Source organism: Perna viridis, chromosome 8 (assembly GCF_037379345.1).
Source record: "Perna viridis isolate PV_CMFRI_1.1 ecotype Kerala chromosome 8, ASM3737934v1, whole genome shotgun sequence".
Taxonomy (NCBI): domain Eukaryota; kingdom Metazoa; phylum Mollusca; class Bivalvia; order Mytilida; family Mytilidae; genus Perna; species Perna viridis.
The window spans coordinates 10,555,338-10,579,439 of NC_142452.1; the positions used below are offsets into that span (position 1 = coordinate 10,555,338).

Sequence of the window (24,102 nt, forward strand, 5' to 3'; positions counted from 1 at the left end):
CTGGAACAAAGTTTGTCAAATAACTGTGCCATGTCATGTTTAAGCAATGTACCTAATATCAATTGTATATCTGCAAGCATGACGAAAAAAAGTGTGGAAAACTGATTTACCAGACTGACGGATGGGCAAAGTGCTAACCTTAAGTCCCCTTCAGCAAAAGTTGCCAGTTGGGGACTAATCAAAAGCTAAAAAACATTTTATTCTCAATGTAAAATTGAATGAAAACAAATTCAGGATTAAAAATGAACGAAAAGCAATAAGAAATACACACAATAATATCTAAAGTTCCAGCATATTCTCTATCTTTATTCTACATAACAATGTGTTGACATCATACTGATGTCCAATTCCATAATTCTCTGCAAGATCAATAAAATTTTATTTGTGTCCTCAAAAGTTCTAGATGTAAACCAAGTTTTATGATAATGCAACCATATTTCAAACAAAAACAGCATAGATGCAAACTCTGAACCTAAGCTGTGACGGACAGATAGATTGTCTCTTTATACTGTTTAGGTACAAGTCTATGAAAAAATCAGGCAAAAGTGGAACAATCTGAAACATACATGTCAAAAACCCACCAATCTCACAATATACTTTTGCTCAAGGAAATCTTATCTATTTGAAATGACATTATTTGATCTCTGCATCATCAAATATGTTTTGAAAATTGTAACAAAAATGTTAGAAAATTGAGGCTTTAGAAAGAGTTATCTGCTTCTTAATTGTTCATTTGCATTGAATTTCAATGAAATTATAATTCATTTCACCAATGGAAAATCTCTAACTTTTATTCCTACATTCTGATGGTACAAGTCAATAACAAATTTACATTGTCAAAGTACCATGCTTCTCCTACTGCCTGATTCTAACAGAGACTGACACTATGAATCATCAAGACATGTGTTTCAAACAGTAAATTTTGAATAAATAAATGATTACCTTTGTATGGAATGTAATTGCTGCAGACATGTTTGTTCTCTGACAAGTCATATTTACTTTATCTCCCATTTCAGCCCAAGGTACTGTTAGAATGGATCTTGCATAGGCACTAGGCATTGAGAAAACATACTCTTCATCAAGTGACAGTAGTTTTAATTTGACTGAAATGACAAAAAAATTACAATTTTCAAAGATCATAGCATACATTTCTATTCAAAGATAGATGGTTAAAAGATTGGTAGGGATATGCTGTCCATAGATAAAAGCTGTCAAAAGTTCTGCCACTATAACCATGATCTGACTGACAGATATTGGTTGTTTGTTTATATTTAACAGCTTTGCATAAAATTTTGTCACTTCACACAATTAGGCAACCATTCAACAACTGATGAAAATGGTTCAAATTATTTCATGAAAAAACGGCATATCATTAAAGAAATATCCTTAATACCTAAAAGTGGCTGTTCCTAAAAAAAGAACATTGCCTGGAGAAAATCATATGCATTTTTTGGAATCTCTTAAGACCTCCTTATATTCCCAATATAAAATTTATAAATGGGAATATACTTTCTATGTATGCATAATTTTCTGACAGACATCAGCAACCTCAAAGTTCACTTGTTAAAATTCTACAGTTGTCACCATCGTCCAGCTTTTTACCTGACACACCCTTTCAGTGAACAGCATAGTGCCTTGCATGAAGCAGGAACTGAGTTTACACCAGTTTATAGTGAGATTCATTCTGTTTTTGAAGTCTACTTTTTGGTTTGTTTATTTTTGTGTTTATGTTTTGTTCTTTGTTTGATGTATTTTAGGGTTCCTGATGTTGTCGAATGATTTCCTAGTTATACCTTCTGAACTACCTTCCCAGTATTACTTCTTGTACAACTATTCACTGGGTTTGTTAATTAGATCTTTAAAAAATTTTGAGAGTAGTTTTATTCATTACAAATATTTTCTTGAAAAATAAATTCTGACAGAAAACATTAAAATAAACAAATATTTTACATATGTTTTATGATATGATATACAATATACGAAGCTCTTGTCCTTCTATTTAACTGTTGTACCTACTTTTACCAATTAAGTTAACACCAATAGACATCCCATAGAACCTAGACTTGGTGTAGATAGAGGCATCCATACACATCTGTTTTCCTGGGCACTCAAAATAAAATGCTGACACTGAAAAAAAAAAGATAAGATTTTTCATTACCCACAGGTTTAACTCTTTCATTATAATGTTTGTAAAAGAAGAAAATACTAAGTCCTAACTCGAAATATTCACTCACGAAGAGAATACCCCTTACTTCAAATTGAGTTCAAAAAGTGTACAGTTCAATTATCTCCCATTGGACCATGATATTCCTTCATGCACATCTACATATAGTGCCCAACTTTCCTATAAAATTCCATCAAAATCCCTTGAGGGGTGCAGTCATGTTTTCTTTGAATACAACATTTGAATTCACTCAATCTATACACTGTGAAAAATGTAGAAATCAAAAACCTAAGTAATATACTCTGCTTGTAAAACCCTTCAGTTAGATTATCTACTTCGAAAACGTCTGGCAATAATCTTGCATCATTCACATTTTCATTTAAACTTAATAAAAATCCAAAGACTGGTTAAGGAGGACCTTACAAGGTATATGGATGGAAATAGCTGGACAGACAGCTGAATGGACAGCAGGACTGACAACTGAACAGACAAGACAATTCCTGTATACTCCCTAAAGTTTGTTTGCAGGATATAAAATTTTGCCATTTTACAGAAAAAAGAAATATGAAAAAAATTGGTGTCCCATTTTTGGGCTATGATTAGTGGTGCACTAAGTAACAGAGCCCACAGTAAAATATTTCACCTACAATATGCCAAAATTAGCTCCCATCCAATATTACCTGCTATAAGGTAATGCACAGAGTTTAAAAAAACTGCATAGCAATGGGTACAAGAAGAAACAAATATTGTATGCAGAAGTATAAAAGAAATCTGCCTATTGTAGCTATTAACCACTAGAAATGATGGAACAGATTGTCATCATTTTAGACCTATGCTTACCAGGGGGATGGTGTGAAACTTGTTCAGCACAATAATTTAATTGTACTGAATCATCATCCACACTGACATTTGACTGACTTGTGTCAACAGATGAGCCATCATCAGCTAATAACTTCTTTTGTAAATTCCATGAACAATGGAATGTCTCACCAATTATGGGATTGTATGGTTTTTTGGCAACAGAACCCTAAAAAATACATCATTCTTAAACATGACAAAAATAAACAAGGAACGACCAAAATATTGTAATAAATAGTGCTAAAACTGGATATTTCATGTACGTTTATACAGCTTGTTTTTTTAAATAAAATTATAAAGTGTTTAAAACAATATTATTTATCCTGTTTTCAAACTGTGAAATTAATGACTTTCCAGAACTATGTTCTCAAAGCTGACATCATTGAATTACTAAGCAGTCCTGTATTCTCTCATATATCACATAACATTAATCATCAATAAATAATAATAGAATTACCTGTCTGCCTGCATGGAATGAAGTCAAATACCATTCAACGACAGCCATCATGCGAGACTCGGGGTCAGGTAAATCTGGTATTCTGTAGAGATATAACTGACATGATGGTGGCTTGTCATGGATAATAGTAATACTAATCAAAAATATTCAAGAGTGATTTCTTTTTTGCTAATTTTGCGAGCAAGAAAAGATTACAAAAATAAGTCACTGCAAAAAGGTCTCTTTGTTATGGAATTTGTGCTGAACAGAAAGTTAGGTGTGAAAGTAAAAAGTGGCAAAATCAACTTGATATCCTAAAAGATAAAAAAATAAATTGTTTAAAGTACTTGGTATTTTACTCAACTCTATAGGTATAAATATAGTAAATATCTGTCATGAAGAGAAGGGCAGTGGCAATGGAATTGAATATTTTTTTTCAATTTAAGATATTTTGAAAGAAATTTCATTTTTGCACTTCAGAATATGCCAGTTCTTTATTTTGCTGTTCAATTTTTTTTCACAGCACTTTAAACAGTGATGGGGGCTAGGGTAAAAATTTAGCACATTTTCAAATTGTATGTAAAGAAGCCATGGAAATGGCCAAAAAATGCTGCATGATCTTATGTTTTGAAAGTTGCAAAAGATAGCTTGGCTCATGAACCTTAAAGAGTGATACATAAAACTGCTTGATTTCTAAAGGTTTATTCACAAGGGGCATCACTTAAAATATGGGTTTGCATTGGAAGTAATGGGAGTTTTTTAATGAATTTATTCCTATATCAGTCTTTACAGTTAACTTTTTCAGACAGAAGCCATTCTGACTTCCAATAGTTACAATAATTGGAATTCTGAATGATTTTTCAGTGGCCCCCCAAAAAAATTGAAATTGTATGAAAATTTTTTTTTTAAAGTTCTAAATCATCTGAAGCTATGTTTAGTAATAAGAATATCCTGTTATAATGAAATTACATAACAACAAACGCTCATTCGTTTCAGACTATTTAGATATGTCTAAGAACCCAAAAATAAACAAAACACTACAACACCCCAAAATTTTTCAAAGTCCGTCGGGCTTCCTAAGAACATAATTTTAGAGGCCTTGGCCACTGGGCTCCTGGCTAAATTCGAAGACTGTACTATATTATTTAATTAACTAAGGAATTTTTAAAAAAATGGTGAATTTAGTTTTTATATCTATCTCTTCATTACAACAAAGTATGATTTATATTTTGCATTATCCTGTAAAGTTCCACTTCAGTTATAGTACAAATGTCATACTACAAGTATTTAACTTTGATTATAATCAAATTACAACAGTCTCATCAAAACATAGTAACAATTTCTGAATAAACAGTAATGTGCTTTACAGTTTAATTTTTATTGGCATGTATAAATTTTTATTCTATCTTGAGAAGCCCAACTTTCTACTGTGATATTTTTATTTTTGTATAGACTTTCCCTGTAGGAAGGGAAAACAAAATTTTTAGTAGCACTGGACATTGGGTGCCTGAAAAACTTATTCCCTGATATATGTGGTTCTTAACAGAGGAACACATCGGGATGAGCCATATGAGATTCTTACCTGAGGAACACATCGGGATGAGCCATATGTGATTCTTACCCGAGGAACACATCGGGATGAGCCATATGAGATTCTTACCTGAGGAACACATCAGGATGAGCCATACAGTCAGCAAACATTTCTAACAGTGATCTTCTTTCCAATATAAATGTAGGTAACACAACCTATGCAACACACAGAAAGAATCATATTGATCTGACCTATAACTGTTTATGTACATATTTTACATAGTCCTCATATTTTATTTTGTCACGAATGCATTTATGAGTACAGTAAATGACACTCACGGACGATTTACAATTTATAGCATTTATCTCTATCAGAAGCAATATTTTTGGTTTAATAAAGCCATACACATTGTAAAATGCTCTTCCGTTGATTCTCAATCTAAGAGCCTAATTTCAGTCTGACAGAAAGTTAAATCATGTGGAAATTTTTGGGATTTCAGGATTTAGAGTACCTGGTAGCCAAAATAGCAAAAAAGTAACATTATATGAAAGTATAAAAAGTATAAAAGTTACTATTATATATATAAAAATAGTCTTCTATCTTCTTCATTAAAATCAAAATTTTTAAATAGCCCTTGACAATTACAGTCAAACCTCGGTAGCTTAGGGATCATTGTAATGTGTTCGAGTTATCGGGAGTTTGAGAAATTGAAATTTGTAGATTTCCAGATTTTTTTTGTTGCCGGTCCGAGTTCGACTTTATTGCTAGAATTTGCTCTTCCTACAAAGTTTCATTAGTGCTAAGATATTTTTCATTCACTTTCGGAAGTTATGTTGATTTGTGGACATTAAAAATGCAGTGTTTGCTTTTAAAAAAACTTTCAGAGTTCCAAGTTCCTTAGTCATTAACTTTTTCACATTAAATTTTCTTTCATGCTTTCATCATGCTGACTTCGGAACATTCTCAAACTTCAATCAGTACTATGTTTGATTAAAACTATTTAATTAGTGACGACTTAAATATTACCTGTAAATAACTAAAATGACACTTTGATTAATGATAAGGGTTTCAAATTTTCACACTTTTTATTACCCTAGCTGACAAAATGGCTGCCTAGTTCAAATTGGTGATTCTTATTGTTAGATTTATTCCCAAACGAACCGACTAGTCAGTTCAAATGTTTGAGAAATCTGAGGTTATCTACGTCAATTATATAGGAGAAAAGTTTGGTACTTTGAATTGTGTTCAAGTAATCCCAAGTGTTCAAGCCATCCGAGTTCAAGCGAGTGAAGTTTGACTGTACTTAAATTCAGGTAATTTTTTTTAGGTCTATTGTACCACAGTAGTAGGCTGTTCTGGCTTTAGAAAAGATCAGAGTAAGAACACTTTCACATGCACCTTTCTCTGCTGATCACAAACCTAACCTCAAAGTAACAATGTAACTAACTTTCCTATAAAGCTCTATTTGTTTTTGTCAAGAGTCACTTGAACGCTTGTATTAAAAACCAATTACAATCTATAATAAGTAATAAAGAGCAAGTAATACAACTTCAAGTTGTTTCGGAGGTAGACACCTCCTATAGAGTCACCATGGCTTTTTTCACTAATATATTTTAGTACCCAATCATTCAGTATCCAAATTTGGCTATCATATGCTCTAAATCAAAACTGACAACTGTTCAGTTATGCAAATGTGTCATTCATAAAATATTGTAAAAGAGTCATGTACTTAGTGTAATTTAGTAGCCTGTAGTGTTGTATTTTAATAATTATTAGTTGTGGGGTTTTATTCTTGATAATAAGACCTGTTTCCTACAACTACCATATACAGTTCTATGTACAATATATTTTAAATGCATGTGAAAAGTAAAAAAGTATTACCAAAATAAAAGTATTACTAAAATAATGAACTTTTTCACTGCATTTTCATGACATTCAATTTTGAAGCTGAATGAATCAGAAGTTACAAATTTAACAATGAAACTGAATACCTAAATTTGTAGGTTAAGATGGCCAAAAACATTTGTAAGTTTTATTGATAAAAAAAAGGAAATGATTTGACCTCTATTTTCTCTCCATTGATTCTAATATTTAGAAAAAAGAAGCACAGTGTATTTAGTTGGTTGTAGCATACTGCTTTTTGTCACTGAGTTGTGTTATGTATTATAATTTGTTTACACCACAGGTTATGTGTGAAATATTCCAGTCATCCATGAGAACTTTACATTTGCAGAATCTGTAAAAATTATGAAACAGATCCACTAAAACTAAAAAGGATAAAAGGTAAAAAATTATGATAATTGACATATCTATCAACAAGATATCCCTAGCTTATAACCTTGTCTTCTTACAGATTAAACCTGCCTCATATTAACTCTGTGTTGTTTATTACTTACTTTAGTAAGATCCATGCCAAGTTTGAGTTGAGAGAGAAGATGTAGTATAATACTTTTGTGTTCCTCGACTCCCCCAAGTTCTGTGTCATGATAGCTGTCACCATCTTCTACCTCCTCTTCATGATTAATTGGGCCTAAAATGTCCAATTACATCAGATAAAAATAATACAAAGTGAGTTAAGGGACCTGGATCCTGTGTAAGGATGGTAATTAATTATATCAATGTAACTGTCTAAAGCAGTATTTCTCCTTTACACTGGGAGTGGATGATTTGTAAGGATGGTAATTAAACAATGTAACAGTCTAAAGCAGTATTTCTCCTTTAGACTGGGACTGAATGATTTGTAAGGATGGTAATTAAACAATGTAACTGTATAAAGCAGTATTTCTCCTGTAGATTGGGACTGGATAATTTGATCATAGACAGACATTTCTCAGATGCAGAGAAAAGCTTTTTAATGTGCCTAGTAAAGAAACAGAATCTACAGCCAGGAGGCAATGGGACCACTCATATATATTTTGAGCTGGATAAAAAAATCCTAAGAAACTATCATGCCAAGTTTGGTTACAATCCATCCAACAGTTTCAGAGGAAAAGACTTTCAAAGATGGAAAAAAATATATTTCATCCAAACTCTCTTATATAGCAACTATTACACACAATTAGTTAAATATCTACTTCAGAAAACATATCTATTAGTTGTTTGGAGAAGAGAATTATTGAAAATCATAAATGCAAAATACACATTATTTTGTGTAACATATTAACAAATGGTATGATGTGAAAGGCCAAGTAATTTGTTTTATATGTACAAGTCCATATAACAATTATTGGTATTACAGTATGTGATTTTAAAACAAATCTGAGAGCGATGTCTGACTTCTACACCAATTAGAAACTTTTACAGAATGATGGTTTTCTAATAAAAGTAGGATACATTCTTGTCATATTTGATTGTATAAGTCACCATTTTGGTGACTTCCAGCAATTGAAGCATGACAATATAAGGCCAAAAAATTATATGTCTGTTTCCTGCTTCCGTACCTACCCTAAACATTTTATGGCCATTTTGTCTCAAGTACTTTTAAAGTCTAGATTGTTTCCCCATTAACTCAATGTAATAATGCTTTTGCAAATAAAAAAATTTCCCTGCCTACCTACCCTATTTTTCTTGCAGGTAGCAGGAAACAAGACTATTATTTTTTTTGGCCTAACAACAGTAGCAAAAAAAAATCCAAAAAGGTTACAACTAAATATAGAGGGAAACGAAAAAAAGAACATATTCATCTTCTAGTAAATGTATTAGCTTTGAAATAAAATCATGCATACACCAAAACTTACATTTACATGCAAGCAAACACAAATAATAAAAAAAACAACTTTTGTAGAATGTTTTCAAACTTTACTTTTCTAGTTGATCAAAATATGTTTTACTGAAGGTGGAATAGACTTCCACTGACAAAAATTCCCTAATGAGTATTATTATACCTTTGCAATAACATACCTTCTTGTGGCTGTTCGGTGAGGGAGAATTTGACGTTATTGGCCGAGGAGAAACTCCCAGTGGGAGAAATATCACCACTATTAGTTTCTGACAAGTTAGATAAAAGAGAATGGCTGTGATGGTCCCTGAATAAAATAATGTAATTGTTTTGTAGTAAATTTCATTTAGAGAAAAATTACCATGTTCATATCAAATTCAAAGCGATTTTATTTTCTACGGAAAACTACTGATTGCATATGATGTTTCTCTCATTCCAAATGAAGTTCTATGAATAGGTAGTTAAAGTGAATAAGTTATTTGAATAAAGGATATCTACAACTCATCATGACAAAGCATCATACCAAATATCACAATACTCTCTGTTCAGTAAGTGCTGAGAATAAATGATGTTATCTTAAATGGATGGAGACAACAGTGCAATCACTGTCTCAGAAGTAGATGATGGTGTACAATCACCTTCTCAGAGGTAGACAATGGTGTACAATCTCCGTCTCAGTGGTAGACGATGGTGTACAATCTCCGTCTCAGTGGTAGATGATGGTGTACAAACTCAGAAGGTGTATTTACAGAAAGCTAGTTATCAACCATTCATTTTTTTATGTTTATGGCAGATTATTATTGGAACCTCACAAGATAAGGTAAAACTTGAAAATTTATCTCAATACCTAGTGATGGAACTTAATAACTTGGTAAAAAATTCTCCTTAAAAATTAATCAGGTGAAGATCTATCCCCTGAACATCTACATTTTGTGTGCTGTATCAATTATTAACATTTATTTCATATTAATCAAACCTTTGAATTGGACTGTGACATACTAAATTGTATAGCGGATCAATAATGAAATAATGAATTTGATGTCTTAAAAATAGAATACATTTGGATGGGTCAAATAATTTGAGGCCAACTTACTTTGAAATAATACTGCCATGACCTGATGTAGTTCTTAACTGTATGCTGGTTAGGTTAGTTCCTACCCCCTGATAATAGAAACAAAATAAAATCTCTCAAGCAAACTGAAAATATACAACAACACAAACGCTACATAAGTAACAGCTCTACAGAATAACAAACGAAACAGATAAATCAAAATCACAATTTAAAAAAAAAACAAACACAAAAAACGACACAAAACCTCATAGTTTACAACATTTTTGTAAATCGACAAAATTTGTATTCATTAAGAGTTCAGATTGAGATGGTATTAAGAACTGTTCATAATTAGAAATCTATTTTTTTTGGTATATGATTTTCACAGGCTCTAATGTCTTATATTACTAAACTATTCAGCAAGCTACTACTTTATCCATATCAATGTTAGAATCTGAAATAAAACTCTATTTGAATGCACTTTGAAATAATATATGAAGGGAGATAATTCATTCCAAGTAACCTATTGTCAAATGGATTAAATGGAATTACAAATTGAACCAACCCAAAATACACTAACTGTTATGATTAGCGTCATCATGGAAGAAGCATGATGGCCTAGGCAGCAATGCATTGACAATACCACTGTCATTAAAATGGTAAGTCTTATGAAAATTAATGCATGTTTGGTATAACTGTCAGGCTTTTCAACTATGGGTCAAACTAATATCAATGCAAAGCGAAAAAATGCTAAAGGATCACTACCGTAAAAAATTAATTTTTGTGATGTACTGAATTTCCCCCATGGACAAATAAGCATTTGTAAAAACAGTACCTGCCAAAATTGTTTTTTTATAGCATGAAACAATAATTATTTTTCAAAACTGTAAAAACTAGATGTGTGCATTTGAAAGAACCTGCAAAAAAATTAACAATTATGTAAATTGATCCTGTACATGACTAGATACATTAAACCTACCTGCTTGTGCTCTAACATCTTTAAACACTGTGACAAACAACCTAAAGTAGCCGCTGATGTTGCTTTCAGTAATAATAAATCCTACAAAATATAAACATACATTACCACAGTGAATCCTGTCTAAACCTAACCAATTTCACACTTTGTTTGGAGTGACAGATGTTTGGTTCAGCAAAGTTCAACAAGCAACTCTTAGCCATATGTTGGCTCCCACAGCAAAAAAAGTTGAAGTGCAAAAGTCCCAAAACTCCTGTAAAATTTGTTGAATCATAATGGCAGCACAATTTGATCAACTACAAATGGTGAGTAAAAATCATACAAAATTTAAACTAATTTCTTCAAGCAGTTTCTGAGGAGTTGTGTCCACAAGTGTTACTGGACAGACAACAGTATATCTATGATCCCTTACGTGTAATGGCAGGGGACAAAAATACATTTAACAGTGAAAGAAATTAGCAGTGGACCTACAGATCGAGTCTATGTAAAATCAAGTAGGACTATGGTAAAATGGGGTCAATTTCCTTTAAAATGTACAGTGCAGTATATGTAAAATTATGATGGGTCTATGTTGACAAAACATTCAGTTTCTAACACCGATTTAAACTAAAATGATGGGATTTTAAAAAGTGTCTAGTTAAGACAAGTTTTCAGATTTATCAGGGTTGACCCCAGACAAATTTCACTGTACAATGTAAATAAACAGAACACATACCAGAAGTTTTTTTCTAGTTTTTATGCAAATGTAAATATTCTGATACATGTCACTTCCAAATTTTCTTACTTTACAAAAGAGACAACAAGGTTTGTGATACATTTGTGTTAAATGACATCCTTTTTGTTTTGAAAACTTAAAAATGACAATTATTTTAGTAAAGCTCTAGAGTCCCCTGGATTCCTATGTTCTCTAAATTAATCTTACTTTATCAAGTCCACCAATAGGTTCCTCAGTAACTGGTATAGACTATAAAGTCAAATATAATACAGTATTATAACATATGCTTCAATCACTGAGCCTTGGCAAAGAACATCCACCCAGATAAAGTGTAAATAATGGACAGATGACTAGTTACTGACTTACTGGTGATGGATTGACAAGCAATTGCCAGTCCAATCACTTTTTCAGAGTAAAATGACAAATGACAGATTTGTCTAAATTTCTAATTTTTTAATGTATTTGATTGATTGATTGTCGATTTGATTAATAAAAGGTAGTAAAATATTCTTTTTACTTTTCCCAGATTTTACTGAAAAAAAGTCACGCATTAAATTTTTTTTATGCAATTTTGTAATTAAAATCAGTATGTTGTCAATATTCGAATTGAAAACACACAACCATAAAATAGATGAATGGACAAGGTATGATGTCTTTAACAATTTGGACAATTTTAATCAAGCACAAGAATATTTTAATGAACTAAATGGATGGGTTGGGAAGTTAGTGAAAAAAAATTGCAGCCCATGTGATAAATGAATACTACTAAACAAAATATTTAAATTAATGTAAGTACATAATTTGTGTTTTTGATGACACAATGTGTTTTCTACATTAATTTTTGATGAATATCTAGAAAATAGTGTTAATTCATTTTCTGATTTTATGTTGGATAACTTTCAACAGTTAACAGAAAATTAACAAACATGTTAATGAAAGACAAAATTCTAAGTTAATCTACAAGATATAAATAGAATAATAGCTACTTTTTATTTTAACAGTCAGTATCAAAATCAAAGCAGATACTATTAAATTTTTGTGTAATCCAGTTATGACATTTTAAATAATTTTATGTACACTAATTATGTCAAAAATATAGAAACTATGCAAAAACATTTATGTATTTCAGCAGAAGATCAGCTGAATTAGAAAAAAAAGATTTTTATTAATCTTTATAAGTGTCATTGAGTAGATCTCAGGACCAAGTTTTAGTTTAAAATTTCTAGCACATGTACTGATGCAGGGAAGATTAGATATTGTAGCTGTTCAGAATGTTTTTACAGTACCAAGATATACAATGATATTTATTGTATCTGATTCTAACCCTATATGTGTATTTTGTTCTATATATTGGTCTCAGGTAATTAACCTTACAGCACATTTTTCATACAGATGGTGAGAGTAGTCTTCAGCCTCTATCAAATATTCTTTGACCTCTTTGAAAGGATCTAGTGTGTGAGGTTTAGGTGCAGGAGCCTTATGTTGGGATCTGTGAAAACAGAACTGATAATTTATCATAAAAATCTTTAAAGACCAAGGACTCCCATACATCAACTGCAGAAAAAAAATGTGTTTGTCAATATTTGAAATAGAATTAAATGAATTTATTTCTCATACAATACAAAGGATCAATCATTTGTTACATATACAATTAAATGTTTATATTATGTTGTCAGTGATATACCTGATATATACTTGGTTATGACTGACATGTTGCAAAAACAAAAAAAATAAATGACTATCAAGACCAAGATTGTATAGAATTCCTTGTGTGTATTTTGAAAAATAGAAGATATCAAAGAATTTTTGAACATGTTTAAAATTTGTAAACAGACAAATAAGTATTTTTTGTGTGGTGGTGTTTGTTTTCCTTGAAGTGAACTTAATTTCATTTTGGGAGACCAATTTGATTTCTGTTATATCAAACATGTATCTACAACAGCTAAATATCTCTGTACAAACAAATGAGAAATTGAGGCAAATGAAGGAGTCATTGCCGTAAGATCAAAACAATGTCAACATTCGGTTGACAACTTATTTGTATAATCATGCATTCTTGATATTCTGTATTTGGTATATACAGGATTTTAAGCAGTAGTCTTTGTAAGTATCATGCAAGTTTTCTAATATGTGATACACCCCTAAAAAAGGCTACACATTTTTATTTTTGTTATTAAGCCGCTTTGTATGTATATATGATGAAATGTATAATTATTCATTCCCATCTGTCTACTCTTAGGAAATAATTCACATTGATATTCCAGCAGTTTCTGTTGTATTAAAGTATCATTTACAGAGTTATCTCCCTTAAGTATGAATTCTTCAGTATGTTCTATATAATTTTATCTCCTAAGAACACAGGTTATATGAAAAGCCACATGTTTATTTCTGTTTACTATAACATTCAAAAAAATATAAAAAAAATATGTAAGCTTTCCAAATACGAATCACATTTTGCATGATTCTTATCTGGTGTTATACTTAATTGTTGATCCTAAGCATCCTAAATTCTCTTTCCTCTTCTTCAAAACTAAATAATCTTAAAAATCAACAAAACTATATTACTGCTGCTTTGTACACAATTGTACTACTGTTCTATGTGCACTATTTGTCAGCTTTTACTGCTGCTTTGTACACAATTGTACTACTGTTCTATGTGCACTATTTGTCAGCTTTTACTGCTGCTTTGTACACAATTGTACTATTGTTCTATACACACTATTTGTCAGCTTTTACTGCTGCTTTGTACACAATTATACTATTGTTCTATGTGCACTATTTGCCAGCTTTTCCTGCTGCTTTGTACACAATTATACTACTGTTCTATGTGCACTATTTGTAAACTTACTGCAATCCTTATAATTTTGTTGGAGATTTGAAAAAAAGGTTTGATAAAAAGTATCAAAAAGGCATGATAAAAAATAAAAAAAAGGCATCATCAGGCTGTAAAACAAACCTCCTGACAACAGCTGATGGGTGGCTGTCTAAATTTGTTCCAGATTCTGACCTTCTCTTTACAGCAGGGACTACATCATTGGCATTGGAAGCAGTTCTGTCCTTTAATGATGAAGTACTCTGAAAAAAAAAAAAACAGATAAAAAATCTCCACATCAGTTCCAGAAAAAGGAACAGATATAGTGAAATGTAACAAACGCACCATCGTGTAACCTTTATAAAAATGGTAAATATTTACAGAGATCATCAAATGGTCTTCAAAAATTGTAACCTTTAAGTAAGCTCTAGGTAAAATATCCCGAGGAACATTCATACCAGGTTTGGTTCAAATTGGTCCAGCAGTGTCAGAGGAGACGAACAATGACTGCGACAGATGCCAAGTGATGGCAATGGCTCACATGGGCCTTCAAGCCAGGTGAGCTAAAAATACAACTGTAATAAGCTTTCTGAGAGTATTGCATCACAAATAAAGTCCACTACCGGAAAAAAGTCTCTTTAACAGAACAGAATACACACTTCATTCTAGTTTGTTAAGGAAAAAAAGTGCAGAAAACTGAGTCAGCATTACTTATCTTAGTCTAAGGGCCATAACTCAGCAAAAAATCAACAAACTGAAACACAATTCCACCATGATCTGTTATTAGCCAAGGTTAAGCAATGCACCAAATATAAAATTCATAATTTGCAAGCATGATAAAAAGTGTGGAAAAACTGATTTGCCAGATGGACTGATTAATAGAACCTCAAGTCCCCTTGGGTGAAGGTCACCAGTAGGGGACTAATAATACCAAATGTAGAGCTTAATCATGCCTTGTTAAGTTGAGCATAGATTATAAGACTCACTGGAACACTGGACAATTGAGCTGTGAAGTATTCTGCCGTTGACCTGAGTTTGTCTACCCACATCTGTCTTTCTTTAGCATCAATTGCTAAAAAATAATAATATCATTGAAAAAAACTCACAATAAATCAGAGATGTAAAAAGAGAAATATATAGTACTTGGAATACTGATCACAAAATCAAACATTTAATATTCTGTTCCAAAGTATAAACAGAGTTATTCCCCTTTATGCAGTATAATAATATACTATGGATCCATTTATTTTTTGTTGGTGCAAATATTTGTAGACAGAGGAAAAAATACATTTCGTATGAGTACATAACTTCATGGTTTGTAGATAAACTTTGAAAAAAATAAAAGACTGTATGTATTTCATTAAGTACATGTATCACCTTAATACAAGGCTCACTGTATCACCCAAATACAAGGTTCACTGTATCACCCTAATACAAGGCTAACTGTATCACCCTATTACAAGGCTCACTGTATCACCCTAATACAAGGTTCACTGTATCACTCTAATACAAGGCTAACTGTATCACCCTTAAACAAGGCCAACTGAATCACCCTAATACAAGACTCACTGAATCACCCTAACACAAGGCTCACTGTATCACCCTAATACAAGGCTAACTGTATCACCCTATTACAAGGCTCACTGTATCACCCTAATACAAGGTTCACTGTATCACTCTAATACAAGGCTAACTGTATCACCCTTAAACAAGGCCAACTGAATCACCCTAATACAAGACTCACTGAATCACCCTAACACAAGGCTCACTGTATCACTCTAATACAAGGCTCACTGAATCACCCAAATACAAGGTTCACTGTATCACCCTAATACAAAGCTAACTGAATCACCCTTATACAAGGCTAACTGTATCACCCTTAAACAAGGCTCACTGTATCACCCTAATACAAGGCTCACTGTATCACCCTAATACTAGGCTCACTGTATTACTCTAATACAAGGCTAACTGAATCACCCTAACACTAGGCTCACTGTATCAGCCTAATACAAGGCTAACTGAATCACCCTAACACAAGGCTCTCTGTATCACCCTAATAAAAGGCTAACTGTATCACCCTTAAACAAGGCCAACTGTATTACCCTAATACAAGGCTCACTGTATCACCCTAATACTAAGGTCTCACTAACCACTTCTAATGTTCCCATTACTTTACAAGATAATAAAAGTAACTTTTAAAGTTTCATTGTAAATTCCCAAGACAAATCATATCCTAATGTTGCATAACATTGTGAACCTTGGAAAATAAGGCTTTCAGAATCATAATGCTATTTCAACAATGACTGTTGAAATTTTTCACAAAATTGACTTGAATATATAAGACTGAAAATCCACATATCCACCTTTCGTGCTAACTGACAGCATGTAGGCAAATTACTCAAACACGTAAATAATATTCACAGAGTTTTGTAGTAAATTAGACAAATATGATTTTGAAGTACACATTCTCAGCTTTATTTTGACTACTTTTGATCAACATGCACACATATTATGCTCTTACAATACATAGATCTAGGTTCAGTATGTTTTTGTTACTATTTAGAGGGAGAGGCCATTTGATAGGGAAGTGGTAAGTGAGACCTAAGCTCATTGAATAATCCGAATACTAAGCTCACTGTAATACTGGTGATAACTAGTCTTCACATTGAAAACATTATTCTATAAGTATTGTTTGTAGTTTCTATATTCTTCTTATCTATATATAAATTACCCCTGAGTCTATATGTTTCTCCATTAGCTGCACTGACTGAAAAGGTCATTGAATCTTCATCTGATGGACAGATAACTGCTGCCTTTAAAACAAAGGATAAAGATTAATTTTATCATAGATATGAAAGTAAATAATATTCATTGATAGAATATATTTGGTCATGTGTCTGAAAGACTCTAGCTAGCTCTTTATACAGGTACATTTTAAATGAAAAATTCAAAGTACAGACTGTCAGAGACAATCATATTAGGGATTATTTTAGCATGCACTACTTGGATTATTCCCAACAAATTATCCTTTTTGCAATGAAAAAAAAAAAATTTCCCACTATTCAACTTGAATTGGCAGCAACAGACTCCAGAAATATTAACCAGACATAGATGATTTCAACATATGTTGTTTTAACTAATCATAATTTTAAGACCATCTTCTTTTTAGGAAAACAACATATAAAATAGAAAAACACAATTAAGAGCTCAACTTAAGAATATTCGGTAGTACCTGTGCATGCTGATTTAATTTCGCCAATTTGTTAGCTCAGATTTTTTTGCAAATTAAAATCAGTAAAGGCATTTTAAACCTTAAAAATGGGTTAAAGACAGAAATGGTTGGGTTGCCATTGTAAAATATAACAAGTCAGTAAACAGGAAGTTCAAGTGCGACAGACTTATCCCACAATATGGGAGCCAATACTGAAGTTGTCAACTAAACATCTAGCAGCTAATACATGTATTTCTAGCTGCTGAGAAAACCATTAATCATTCTATGAGCTGTTTTGCAGGAGTGTAACCTGGTACAAAATAATGAAACCCTAATGATATCATGACTCTACATACATTAAAATAGCTCAAGTTATTTTTCAGGAAGTATCTATATTTTAACTTACCCCAAGATGGATGAAGCCTCTAGGTCTTTGTTTCTTATGCTCTTCTTTCTGGAACAAAAGAGATATTTTGATGATAATACCATTACACAAAAGTGAAATATCAGTCTTTTCAGGCAAATGCAGACTTGTCATGGTGACTACAGATATAATATCAAATACTTTCTAAGTTAACTAAAGATTACTGAATTATCAAAATTGAAGGAAAAATTCATCTTGTATGTATTCAGTATCTACTGCACATCCTAGAACATACTACTTTCCCCAATCCAGTGTAAATGATTTGCATAATGCAAACACACACATGCACACACAAACAACACATGCTAATATGGTAATTTAACAAGGTGTTACAATGTGTACAAAATACAGTTGACTAGTTTGGGGATTAACTCCCTTTTCTTTCAGTAGTTATTGTATTTCATTTTATTCCGATCTCATCCACACTTCTCTGTTGTCAGCATTACATGATTAAGTAGATAAAGGTCATACTACTCACTTTTGGGTCAATGGACATCCCCCCTATATAGTACCAAAAACACACTGAACCTAGATCTATGCATTGTAACTGCATTATTTGTGTGTATTCTGGTTGAAAGTTGAAAATGTGTACTTCAAAAAAATATTTGTAATTTACTACGAAAGTGTATGAATATTGTTTACATGTGCGAGTAATTTTTCTCCATGCTGTCAGTTAGCAGAAAAGGTAAAAATGCAGATTTTCAGTATTATTTATTCAAGTCAATTTTGTGAAAAATTTCAACAATCATTGTACCGTAGTACCATTAGCATAATGATTTTGAAAGCCTTAATTACCAAGCTTCACAATTTTAAGCAACTTTAAGGTGTCATTTGTCCTGGGAATTCACAGTGAAACTTTGAAAATTACTTTTTTAACATGTAAAGTAATGGAAATGTTAGAAGTGGTTAGTGAGATCAAATAATCACATATTCCAAACTATAAGCCCTAACAAATATCAACATTCTTTGTTGTGTGTGTCTGTTTTCCATGTCTGGTCTTTGTCCCTGGATTGCATTCTTTTGATTACCGCTATAACCTTGGTTCCCTTGATTACTCTTAGATTTGTCTACATACAGTGACTTTGTTCTTTAAAGAATACATTGTGTAAATGTGTTATGGACATTGTGAGGTTAACTGTCATATTGTAGCTTAGTCTTATTATTTCAAATGATTTTCCAGTAAAAGGTCCGTATATTCTTACGATTTAAATACTGGGTTCACCTTCCCTCATGAATCATTTTTTAAGTAGTATTTACTCCAAACTAGTGAATAACTGTACATTTTGTACAAACATCTCAATTTCACTTTAAAGTAATTTTATAGATTACTGTACATTCTTTGTGACCCACGATAACTTATGTATGATACACTACTATAAATTCCTTTTGAATATTTTCACTTTGTAATAATTTGTACAGGGCAGCTTTAAAAAATCTGAACATTTAAAAAATTATCAGAGATTTTAAGTCCTATCTAACATCTCCAAAATGGTAAAAAAAAACTAATTTTCTTTCAGAACTCAAACATGATAAAATTCAGATTGTTATTACTGGATCCTAAAATCTAACCTCAAAATATTCCAACATTCCAGATTTAGGGTCCAACAGAAACCATCTATGTTGCCATCCCTTCATAACATTGGTGTACTTGTTTAGCAAACCCTCCATTGGTTGTCTGAAAAGAGGAAAAACATTGGTGTACTTATTTAGTAAACCCTCCATTGGTTGTCAGTAAAGAGGAAAAATATTGGTGTACTTGTTTAGTAAACCCTCCATTGGTTGTTTGAAAAGAGGAAAAATATTGGTGTACTTGTTTAGTAAACCCTCCATTGGTTGTCTGAAAAGAGGTAAAAACATTGATGTACTTGTTTAGTAAACACTCCAATGGTTGTCTGAGAAGAGAAAAATTACAGGTGAATTACTACATGTTCACATCAGTGATTTCCCCAGGACCATACAACATCACATTGCCCTGATGATATATTTTTTACGAGGATGCTATCTGAAAAGATCTTCCCAAAGGTTCCAATCAATTTGTGATGCTATAAATTTAGATAAAAGATGCAACATTGAAATTCAGGGGTTACCAGGATGCTTCTGTAAATCTTAGGGGAACACTACACATTACCTACTAAATATCATAAACAATACAGGCTAAATAAAAAATATGTGCTCTTCAGGTTACCAAATGGCCCTTGGTTAATACACAAAACCTCCACTTGTTTCTTTCATAACTTTGTATATAAGCCTGTTTATGTTGTAATCATAACTGGAACTTTCAGTTTTTGCACATAATAAATTTATATGTATACGTATAATTAATAAATAAGTGCATTAAACTCATATATATGCACACACTGAGAATGATTTCCCTTCTCAGAATTTTTATGAAGGAAAAAAAACAATCTTAACCATTTTTTTTCATGGCCTAACTGGAACCAAACACTTTTGTTAATAATTCAAGAACAAGGCTGCATATTTTGAAATATCAATGTACCAAAATGTAAAATCTAAAAGATAATTACAGTGAAACTTCTCCAAACCAGACCCTAAAAAAACTGTCTTCCCTTCCAACCGGCCATTTTCAAAAGTCGATATGCCTTAAAGCCTGTGTATTTTGTATTCAATAGATGGACCACCCCCAAAATCGCACATCAGGGTTTTTTTTCACAGTTTTAGTTACATAAATAATTCAGGAAAAAAAAATCTGCCATTCTGCCCAACCGGTTATCGTTCACCTGCAATAAATGTGTCCGCAAAACAGTAAATGATTATGTAATTAATGATTTATTCACTGGTAGGTTTGCATTTCATCAGTGGACAGATGGTAATTGAAGTGGACAGTTGTTTAAACCAACAATTAAATCCTGCAGACATCATCTTTTGTCACTGAAAGGATGTTAATTGGTGTGTATGCACATCAGGTAATCAGGGTCATTTGCTAGTGCAATCTTGAAACTGTCTATGTGATCTGTACCCAAGCCAAAACAATAAGGAGGTGAAATTATTACACTTTTACTAAATCAGAATGAATGATTCATTACAATCAATAGCCTTTGACCTTTATTCCACATTCTTTCTAAACAGTGAACATTATTTTTGGGAAGTACTGTTTGATTTGAATCAAACCATTTACAAATGATGCAAGCTTTGAAATGTAATAAAAGGCCAAAAGTTTGGAATTGGTGTCAAACATGTCTCAACCAGCAAACTGACAATGTATGGGGTTATAAAACTCCTTAAAGGAGACAACTCTGAGAAAGCATTGCTATTTTTCACAAAACTAGCCATTTCCTTGTTCCAGTGGTGTCCAGTTTGGAAAAGTTTCACTGTATTGAGAAAAAATACAAGGCCTCACCTTATTAGGGAATCATTTTTCAAAAAAGGAACTTACTTGGGGAGGTGCAAATAACACAGTTACGCAGTTTTTATACATGCCAAATTCCAAACTTTGTTTATGTTCATGGAGTTAAATTCCACATGTCAGGAATTCAATAACCAAACCATCATTAATGTAGATGTACATGTATATAACCACAAAAAGATAATCAGCAGATAAAATGGCCAGCTTTTCTGTCTACAACCTATTCAGTCAACAAGAACAATATTTATAGAATGATTACCTCCTGTTTATGGCTGTGTCTTCTTTATCTTCAAAGTCCTGAAAAAAAAAGATGAATTGTGAATATTCTAAACAGGACCTAATTACAAACTTGACACGATAAAAATAATCTAATGATGGTGCTAAATGTAATTACAGTGCAACCTCTGTAAACCGGCCATCACTGTGACTGACAAAATCGGCCGGTTTTCAGAGGGTCCGGTTTCCAGAGGTACCAGAAATTGACGTTTTTGCTCCGGAAACTAGTTGCGGAAGTATACAATTTATTAACGCTCAAAATTTATAGCCAAATGAAATGAAACCATAAATTTAATTTAATTTACTCATAAGACAAAAGAATGCACTGCGGTCGGAAAAATTCTTTACATCAAATGAAGTTTGCTTTTACAAAACCGTTTGATATTCATGGGTTTAAAAACAAATTAAAAATATACATGTGGTAAACCATGCCGATCATTGTGTGTGCAAGCTAAATTGCCTTTTAATCATTATCTTTACAAGCCGATTTGTTTTAATTATTATGTTTTGATGCTTGATAATTACATTTAATTACAATTTGCACCTGTATGACATGTTTACGTAACAAGGTAAATAGTCCGGCGGCAATGGTTTACTTGTAAAATATATCAATCAATAATCAATACACAGAGTGACAGGTAACACGGTCCACCGATTTCTCAGGTAAACAGATTTCGGCCGGTTTTAAGAGGACAATATTGTATGAAAACATATGTTTTGTACCAGAATGTACAGCCGGAATTCGGAATTTAGAGGAACCAGTATTCAGAGGACTTTTTTACTTGAATATATAGGCGTTAATTCCGGACAAAAAATAAATGTATGGTTTTCAGAGGAATCCGGTTTTCAGAGGGGCCGGTTTATGGGGGTTCCACTGTATTAACAATATCAAGTACTATAAATTCTAGAGTGAAAGTAATTTTAGTTGAAAAAGGTTATTTTAATTTTTAGGATTTTGAAAAAAAAATGTATGTTAAACATTTCATATAGAGGAAAATTGTTGAAAAATGTGTTATACATTAGGAGTCACACTATTCACTAAGATGCAACCAACTGTGATTCTTTTTTGCTTGATTCGATTTTTGATTTATCTAACCAGTATTTTTGTTCAGCTTTCAAGTGTTCCCTGTACATTGTATTATTACCATCAACCAATCAAAAATACAATTATCCTTGTTTTAAAAATCGCTGTGTCATGAGAGACAAGGGTGGTGAAGAAATTGTAAAATTAACAGACTATCCTCCAAAATTAATTGATCAATAGCCATCTGTATAATTCAGACTATTTAAAATCACATATGATTAAGGCTGGATACAGAAAATGTACTGAATTGACATGTATCATATCATTAAATTTGTATTGTGAGACATATGATTTTATGGTTATGTAGGGCTAGGTTTTTAAATACATGTGTTCATTAGAATATTTCATATCTGGTGTTTGCAACTGTTCTGTTTCAAAAGGTTAAAAGCTCTGCATAACTATTTATGCAAGATTTCCTGGAAAACCATTCAAACTGTCAACAAAACAGAAGTTATCATGTAAAAAGGATCACAATTAAGTAAAAAAATGAAATCTTTGCCAAATATATGGTATCAGTAAACAGAAAAATTAATCTGGCAATCAACTTAAGTCTGGCATGCATACTTTCAACCACAAAGTATATAGAAGAGTTTGAAGTCAGTACTCTGAGGTATTGCAAGTATACACATACATATGATATAGCATGTTGTTTTGACCCCAACCAAAGTATTAGTTGTGATCACATACATATACATTGCTTTGTTACCCAAGTACCCTTCTATTTAATTATGCATTTTCATCCATGTTACTAAAATCTGAAATGTTTTAGATGCAGAGGTGACATTCATGACATGTACATTTGTACAATGACTGACCACTCTGAACATATAAGTATCCAGATGTACATGATATTAACTAAAATCTAGAACCTTTTACTCAATTAGACTCAGAGGTGTATCACTGGGTAAGTTCAATTTCGGTGTCACCGGATACGACGTATGACAGGATATGATCCTTGGTTTGTTGACGTTTTCCAAGTCAAACCAGGGGTACATAGGGGAGACGGCACGCTAGACCAAGGAATCGATCAAATTTAATTCCAGATGATTAAAATACCTTCGCTCGTTTCATAACAGCAATAACTTGTAATCTTTCTGCCTCAGATAAGCAGGATAAATCTGGCATTTCTTGAAAATTCTTATTTTCATGCGATTCCATATTCATATCCGGTCAAAATAAACAAACCCCAACACCGGATTGATATCCGGAAAAGGTCAAGTGAATGTATGGAACGCTAAATTAACAAATTAATAAAACAAGCATAACAGCTATTGTGGTAGCTTAGACTTACATATTATTATACAGAAATATTGAATTAAAGTTTCTACTATTTAATTCTAGCATGTGGTTGGTTTGACAACAAGAATACTAACTGCTTAAATGAATCAGAACATTAAGTATTAACCATAAAATCGTACCAGGTGCATAAGATACACATTAGCTCAGCTGCCCAGAAGTTAATGTGTCTGTGATCTGTCATGA

The 24,102-nt window shown here is 32.1% G+C and overlaps 1 protein-coding gene across 2 annotated transcripts in view; it reads right to left on the minus strand.

Annotated features, from left to right (window-relative positions):
• LOC148609282 (oxysterol-binding protein-related protein 11-like) overlaps positions 1 to 23,813 on the minus strand; it is a 31,649-nt gene extending 7,836 nt beyond the window's left edge. Inside the window, exons 1-18 of one of the 2 annotated variants that reach the window (XM_088540821.1) lie at positions 23,677 to 23,813; positions 21,520 to 21,557; positions 19,466 to 19,571; positions 17,879 to 17,926; positions 16,993 to 17,074; positions 15,248 to 15,333; positions 14,406 to 14,524; positions 12,824 to 12,938; positions 11,657 to 11,698; positions 10,738 to 10,818; positions 9,801 to 9,868; positions 8,890 to 9,014; positions 7,386 to 7,519; positions 5,119 to 5,204; positions 3,480 to 3,561; positions 3,005 to 3,191; positions 2,017 to 2,127; positions 943 to 1,103 (exon numbers count right to left, since the gene is read on the minus strand). In XM_088540821.1, the coding sequence (XP_088396947.1) occupies positions 943 to 1,103; positions 2,017 to 2,127; positions 3,005 to 3,191; positions 3,480 to 3,561; positions 5,119 to 5,204; positions 7,386 to 7,519; positions 8,890 to 9,014; positions 9,801 to 9,868; positions 10,738 to 10,818; positions 11,657 to 11,698; positions 12,824 to 12,938; positions 14,406 to 14,524; positions 15,248 to 15,333; positions 16,993 to 17,074; positions 17,879 to 17,926; positions 19,466 to 19,571; positions 21,520 to 21,557; positions 23,677 to 23,784 (1,779 nt within the window). In that variant the 5' untranslated portion in view covers positions 23,785 to 23,813. Of the gene's footprint in view, positions 1 to 942; positions 1,104 to 2,016; positions 2,128 to 3,004; positions 3,192 to 3,479; positions 3,562 to 5,118; positions 5,205 to 7,385; positions 7,520 to 8,889; positions 9,015 to 9,800; positions 9,869 to 10,737; positions 10,819 to 11,656; positions 11,699 to 12,823; positions 12,939 to 14,405; positions 14,525 to 15,247; positions 15,334 to 16,992; positions 17,075 to 17,878; positions 17,927 to 19,465; positions 19,572 to 21,519; positions 21,558 to 23,489; positions 23,597 to 23,676 lie in introns of those variants that run through there. The other variant, XM_088540822.1, reaches the window with a different exon arrangement.
• Between the last annotated feature and the right edge of the window lie 289 nt (positions 23,814 to 24,102).